Source organism: Capsicum annuum, unplaced genomic scaffold (genome assembly GCF_002878395.1).
Source record: "Capsicum annuum cultivar UCD-10X-F1 unplaced genomic scaffold, UCD10Xv1.1 ctg31847, whole genome shotgun sequence".
Taxonomy (NCBI): Eukaryota; Viridiplantae; Streptophyta; class Magnoliopsida; order Solanales; family Solanaceae; genus Capsicum; species Capsicum annuum.
This window is the reverse complement of record NW_025838514.1, coordinates 1-7,553: the sequence shown is the minus strand read 5'-3', so window position 1 is coordinate 7,553 and position 7,553 is coordinate 1. Positions and strand designations below refer to the sequence as shown.

Below are 7,553 nucleotides of genomic sequence, written 5' to 3'. Positions count from 1 at the left end.
CAGCAGATCAGCAAAGCTACATGGTTGAAATTAGGTGATGATAATACTAGATACTTCCACTCCATTGTAAAGCATAAAAGGTTGAAGCAAGCTACAACATAGTTAAAGGATGAGAAAGGAAGCATAATTCAGAGAAAATTGCTAGCATATTTCTGAGGTACTATGAGGATTTACTTGGTTGGAAAGAACCTGGAATACTTAAGGCAAGATCATATATTCTTGGTAATGGAGAAGTACTAACAGTGGACCAACAAATAAAGTTAACCACTCCCTTTACAACAAAAGAGGTGAAGAATGCTTTATTCTCAATAGCAAATACTAAAAGCCCATGACCAGATGGATATGGAGTTGGATTCTTCAAAGCGGCATGGATATAGTTGGACCGGATATAATTGAGGCTACCCTTGAATATTTCTAGACCGATAAACTATTGAAACAATTAAATTCCACTAATATTGCACTGATTCCTAAAGTTGCTAAACCTGAGTTAGACAGTCAATATAGACCTATCTCTTATTGTAATATGATTTACAAATGTATATCTAAGCTACTTTGTAGTAGGCTAAAAGGTGTTGTAGAACATTTAATGTTAAACAACCAGGCAATGTTTGTCCAGGGCAGATCAATGTTGCATAATGTGTTGATTTGTCATGATCTACTTAGACAATATTGCAGGAAAACCTAACCTAGATGCTTAATGAAGATTGATCTAAGGAAAGCTTATGATATAGTTGATTGGGAATTCCTAGAGGAAGCACTAAAAAGGTATGAGTTTCTAAAGAAGTTTGTACACTGGATTATGGTATGTGTTACTGCAACAAAGTTTAGTGTGAAGGTAAATAGTGAAGGACATGGTTGCTTTGAAGGCAAAAGAGGGATTAAAAAAGGTGATCCCATCTCACCCCTGCTGTTTGTCTTAGTTACGGAGTATCTTTCCAGAACATTAAAGTGTATGAGTTTACTGTCAACATTCAGGTTTCATCTAATGTGCAAGACCTTGCAGCTCACACATATCATCTTTGCAGATGATCTGATGGTGTTCTGCAAGGGAGAAAAAGGACCAGTCATTAAAATCAAAGAAGCTCTAGCTCATTTCAGTGCCGTTACAGGGCTAGTTGCAAACATGAAAAAGTCTAATATCTTTTTAGCTGGCATGGAGGAGAATGTTAAAACTCAACTAATGTCCTTGACTGGATTCACATAGGGTACTCTTCCTATAAGATATCTCGAATTACCTCATTCCTCTAAGAAATGGTTCAAACTAGATTGCCACCTGTTGATCGAAAAATAGTGCAGAAGATAAGAGCTACTTATGCAAGAAGATTGTCATATGTAGGAAGATTGCAAGTAGTCTTTGCAGTATTGTCTTTAGTACATAGCTTTTGGGGTTCAATTTTCATCTTACCTTAAAGTGTGGTAAAAGCAGTAGATAGCAAATGTAGAGCGTTCTTATGGAGAAATACTGAAAAAAAGAGAAAAATACCTTTAATTGCTTGGAGAAAAGTCTGTGTTCCTAAGAAGTACGGGGGTTTAAATATCAAGAAGTGTGGTAAGCGGAATGTGGCTTCAGTTGGTAAGTTACTGTGGCAAATAGTGCAAAAGAAAGACAACTTATAGGTAAAATGGGTACATTGTATATACATAAAGGATGATCTCAATGTGTAGGCACATAAACCTCCACAAGATAGTAGCGGGTATTGGAGAAAGTTGTTGTCCCTCAAGGAATGTATGAGAAGCTGGTATGTGCAAGATAGATATATACTCATCGCAAGATATTACAAAGAGCTATCAAGCCATGTTAGAGAATCAAGTGAATATGGGCATAACTGATCTTATTTGGAATGCAATATCACTCCCCAAGCAGAGATTCATCCTCTGGTTAGCTGTGCACAGCAAGTTACTAACAAAGGAAAGATTGATCAAGATGAATATCCCTGTTGATGAGGTTGTGTGTTGTTTGTGTGATAAAAAAGATCTTGAAATCAATCACCATCTGTTTGTCACTTGCAGTTGGTTCTGTGAAGTCAGAAATGAAATGATGCAGTGGACAGGTATTAAGTTGCCTGCTGTAGGGATCAAACAAGTGCTAGAAGTTGTAAAGAACAGGCATTGGAGAAAGTTTGTGAAGGAAATTGTTGCTGCTCTAATAAGTGGAATGGTGTATTATGCTTGGCGTGCCAGAAATTGGAGATTGTTCAAGAAAATCAATATTAGTCCCAGCGATGCTGTTGCAAGGATTAAATATGAAGTGGTGGCCAGAATAGATATCTTCAAACTAGCTCAAAAATTTATTAGGAGTAGAAGTTTTCATCCAAGATTATGTGTTTAGTGTTTCTAGTTTATGAGGCCTGATGCTTGCCACATGTGGTGGAAGGAAAGGTGCTCTTGTTGGTTCAATGGTATTCACCTTGTTTACCCAAAAAAAAAAAAAAGTTAAATAGAAGCGCAATTAACATTTAAAGTTTATTATTTATTTTTTTCTAGAACAACCTCATATGCTAGCTAGTAATTGAGTTTTGAATTCTCATTTTCTACATATTTAATAATTTTAAACATTAAATATAGATACATTTTTTATATTAAAACCACTAGATTTCATCGAACTCACGTTCTGTATACTACCTTCACCCGCAAGGTTAAAATAATATCTATAATAGACTACTTTATTTTAAATTTTTTAAATTTAAAATATTTACTTAATCATAAAATTATATTTTTCTATCTAAAATCATATATGATATTCTCTTTGCCGATCGATTAATTTAAATTTAGATAGAAAATTCCATTTTTGGATGATAAAACTTCACCAATAAACTTGAGGTGAAAAAAAAAAAAAAAGAAAGTTTGGGCCAAAAAGAAAAAAAAAAATAGTTCTCACGTGTTGAGATGGAACCCACAGAAATGAATCGGCTGAGACCACCACCAAGCACAAAATCACACCTTAAAAAAAAATTACCAATTTTTTTAAAAAATTTCATGTGATGTTCGATATTTATTTTAAAGTGAATAGGCACAAGCACTTACAACTATTTGTGAATATTATGTAGCAATGAGTATATGATACCATCTTGTTTCATCACGACATCAATCTTAAGTTAATTATAAAAAAATGTGTTTAGACGGGGTAATAGGAACTTCGGATAGAGTTTAGGGTTATACTTGTGCCTTATCTGTTAGAAAACTTAGAAACTTTTAAGTTCATTTGATGATTTGTTTGTTTTCAGACTTCATCAGTGACTGCATTCTTGGATTCCATTAATCAAATCACTGTGTAAAATGGCAGACAGGTAAGACCCCATTGAAATTGCATCCCATACTGTTCTAATAATCTTGGAATTTGATTCTTCTTTCTATTGGTGAACTTTCAAAATACTTGTTTAGCTGATTTCTTTCAAACTTACTATTTCTCAAATAAGAGGTGTTCTAACAATCATGGTTTGCCGAACATTAAGCGGTCCAAAGGTAAGATTATAACAAATTCAGAAGTTTGATTGCCTTTTGTTCTTTTTCCTTTTTAGACTTTAGCGTCTTTCGAGGCTTTCTTGGTTAGTCTCCACATGACGATTGATTATTTGGGTCCTAACAATAAACATGTCGTTATTGAATAGACAGGAATAAGCAATACTACAAACAAAAGAAAATAAGAACACACAGATTTTATGTGGAAACCTTTGACGAAAAAAACCACAGGTAGAGGAGGAGAAAATTCACTATATGGAGAGGAGTACAAGGAGGAGACAAAAGTCTCAATGGCGTATATCAAAAAACACCAAAAATAACCCACTAAACGTATTTATATAATACATGCATACAAATAAATCCTAAGCCCAAAAACAACCCACTATCGGCCCGATTCCTCCGCTACCACCACAGACCCCCCAAAAATCTCAAACATGGGTCGCACCGTGAAATTTTCATGCCGGATCAATTAAATTCAGGTCACAAACTCTAACGCATGTCATAATATTTGTGTGAATATAAAAGCTTTTAATTAAGAAATTATAAGAATGTTAATATTATTTTGACGATGTAATAAGAAAATAGTGACAAACAAAATGAAACGAAGGAAATAATATAATGTGAACAAAGTATTGAGAGTTTGATTAAGAGTAAAATATCTAGTACCACCTGAGCTATGACCGAATTTTCTACAACACACTCCAGCAACCTCATAGGAGTCCTATTACCCCTTGAACTAAATTTTAGCGTATTTTTGTGAACCTTGTTAGCTGACGTGACACCTTTGATGTGGACCCCATTTTATATAATAAAGGTGCCACGTCAGTACAAAAGGGGTGACAAAAATAAGCTAAAATTAGGTTCGGATAATAGAACCCCTGTAAAGTTGAAGTGTGTCGTAGCAACTTTAATCAAAGTTCGAAGGGTACTGGATGCTTATCTCTTTGATTAACTTACTTTTCCCTTTCCTTTTATACTTATGGTAGACAAGCTGTGAGGACCCATTGCTTCATCCTTTTACTTTCAAGACTTTTTGTAAACACTATGCATGGTTTTTTTCTACAAGTTTTTTCAATGCTAAAATTATTTTCTTCACTACCCCCAAGCCAAACATCTCCCAACAATTTAAAGTTGTTGGATGAATAATAAAGCAAGCAGAAGATATTTCCATCAAGTTAAAAGGTTAGTCTCTAATAGTGTTTAAAAAAAAAATAATTGATACATTGATATCTTCTGAAGTAGGATTGTGAAAGTTGAATAAAAGGACATTAAAAATCCGACTAAATCTTTTTGATCCCACAGATAGATTACTTTCACAATATTAGCCTTGTGCATAGAGTAACAATACAAAAATATACTACTCTACGGATAATAAAAGGAACTGTGGAAGGGGGAGTTTGGATTAAAAAGGACAAATAAGTTGTCCAATTAAGTGGGAGTCCTCCAAGTTTTTTAAATTAGGTGGGAGGGACAACTTTTTTTTGATTTCTTTTTTTAAGTTTTTCCGTCCAAATAACTTGTCCCAGTTGTTGAACAACTTTGGTAGTCGTTCGACAACTTTGCGAAGTTGTTCAACAACTACCAAAGTTGTTTAACAACTGTGCGAAGTTGTTCAGACAACTAATGTAGTCGTCCAACAACTATCCCAGTTGTTCAAAAGACTTAGTTTTTTTTTTAATAAACTTGCGGGACCCACTTATCCCCTTTTCTTAATCGGAAACTTGGGAGGATCTTTTGACTCATTTTTCTCTGTGGAAAGAGATGATTAGTAACAATAAAAGGTCACAAGGAGAAAAAAAAAATATAAAGTGGAGTTATTTTTGAACTTTTGTGAGTAATTTGGAGTGGAAACAGTATTTTGGTATTATTCAAATTACTGAAAATTCCTGAATTTTATGGCAAAACGTAACACCCAAAAAAATAAAGTAAAGCATCGAATTCTCATGAACTATGATCAAATTTGCTGCGACACACTCCAACTTCACGCGGGCCCTATTACCCTCTGAACTAAATTTTAGCGTATTTTATCATCCTTTTTATCTGACGTGGCATCTTTTGTCAATCTTTTTAGCAGACATGACACCTTTAACGTGCGCTCCATTTTATGTAATAAAGGCTCTACGTCAGCCCAAAAGGGTGATAAAAATATGTTAAAATTGAGTTTAGGGGTAATAGGACCCTTGTGAAGTTGAAATAAGTCGTAACAACTTTGATCATAGTTCGGAATGATATTAAATGTTTATCTCAAAAAAATATAGTATATATTGCAGATTATTGTTCCCACTTGAGAGTATGATTAATGGCAGACAAGTGAGGCCATTGCTTTATGCTTTTTCTTTATAGACTTTATTGGAAATACTATGCATCATTTTCTCCCTAACATTCAATGATTTGTTCTCTCTCTTCTAATTTTCAGTTTTTCATTTTTGAAGCTAATTGTTTTCTTGAGAGTACTCAAAAACACAGAGTAACAAAGCAACTATATCAGAATTTTCATCAAGTGATAAGGTTAGTCTCTAATAAACTTAATTTGTTTAATTCTGGTATTAAGATCTATAGAAAAAATTGAGAAAGTAAACATAGAATATAATTTACTTATTTATATTTGTACATTTTTTGCTACTTTATTCTCCTGATAAACTTTTTATATGAATTTTATACGTTAGATCCTGAGATCTTGAAAGGAAGAAAACTTGAAAGGCACTTACAGTCATGGAGAATGGAGGACAAAGAGAGAAAGGAGAAGCTAAGAACTTTATGGTATGTCATACTCGTTTTCTTAAAAATAAAGATTGTTTTACTAACTTACCCTTAATAAATACCTTTAAAAAAATTAATTATTTACTCCCGCTGTCCCATATTAGTTGGTGATCTTACTAAAAATAGTTATCCCGTATTAATTGTCCACCTTAGTAAATCAAGAAAGTATTGCCGGAAACCCCATTACGGTATATCTTTCTTAGCTATATATATATATATATATATAGCATAGCCTAATTATACAAAGTTGATACTGAATAGAATGAATATCAGAAAATTTCCACAATGAATTTCTTTTAGATTTCTACAAAAAGCATTAATTAATTTTTTTAGATTCTGTTCTTGTAATTAATTCTTTTTTAAAGCATTCACACTTGTTCGTAAAAGTATCCAAGAAGTTTTTTAAGGGCTGAATTAGTAAAATTTCCTTTTTATTTATGATTTCTTAACATGTGCGTACAAAGAAAAATGACCAACTAATATGGGACGGAGGAGATAGTATAACTCATTAGTAGTTTCTTGAAAAAGATATAACTCTTTAGTAGTTTCGCGAAAAAGATGTAACTATTTTGAAGCCGTTTGTTGATTAGGTAGAATTCTTTTATTTAAAGAAGGTGAAATTAGTGTTATAAAGTTAAATTGTTCCAACGTATAGAAGCCCGCCATTCTTTTTGAGATTGACTAAAAGGAAAAGTGGGTCATTTAAATTGAGATACAGGGAGTAATTCTGAGAAAGTATAATTCAACAGAGAGTCAAATTTTTAGCCGTAAAATGTTGGAGTCACACATCGGTGAGTTAAAGGGTCCTTGGTCTCCTTAAATGGTCTTGGGCAATCCTCTCCTCATGAGCTAGTTTTTGAGGTTGAGTTAGGCCCAAGGTTCATTTCTTTATCATGATATCAGAGCCAGGCCCACTCAGTTCATTGTTTCCGATGTTGGGCCCTCTGTCTTATATTGTCCATGCTCCAGATGGACATCCCTGGGCTTGCGGGGGGTGTTGGAGTCCCACTAATTGGTCTCCTTATATGGTCTTGGGCAATCCTCCCCCTCCATCTTATATTGTCCACGCTCCAGATGTCCAGCCCTGGGCTTGCGGGGGTGTTGGAGTCCCACTAATTGGTCTGTCTTGGGCAATCCCCCATGAGCTAGCTTTTGAGGTTGAGTTAGGTCCAAGATCATTTCTTTATCATAAAAAAAATAACATGTGAACAATTATTTTAATTTCTTTCCAAAAATGTATTTCTTAAGTAAGAGAAAAATTTTAAGCACCAAAACTGTTGATAAACACACAATCGTACAAAATCAATGTATAAACTCAATTTAATGACATCAAT

The 7,553-nt window shown here is 33.8% G+C and overlaps 1 protein-coding gene and 1 long non-coding RNA gene across 2 annotated transcripts; both read left to right on the top strand.

The window, feature by feature from the left end:
• Window positions 1-1,816: 1,816 nt before the first annotated feature.
• Window positions 1,817-2,329, top strand: LOC124891182. Its single transcript, XM_047402988.1, has one exon. The coding sequence runs from the start codon at window positions 1,817-1,819 to the stop codon at window positions 2,327-2,329; it is 513 nt and encodes a 170-aa protein (XP_047258944.1).
• Window positions 2,330-5,766: 3,437 nt separating this feature from the next.
• On the top strand, window positions 5,767-6,190 carry LOC124891181. Its single transcript, XR_007049562.1, has 2 exons — window positions 5,767-5,967; window positions 6,126-6,190. It is a non-coding gene; the product is annotated as an uncharacterized LOC124891181 (long non-coding RNA).
• The last annotated feature ends 1,363 nt before the right edge of the window (window positions 6,191-7,553 follow it).

Excerpts from the sequence above, each read along its gene's own strand:
- LOC124891182 (XM_047402988.1), top strand. The coding sequence starts at position 1,817 with ATGGGCATAACTGATCTTATTTGGAATGCAATATCACTCCCCAAGCAG.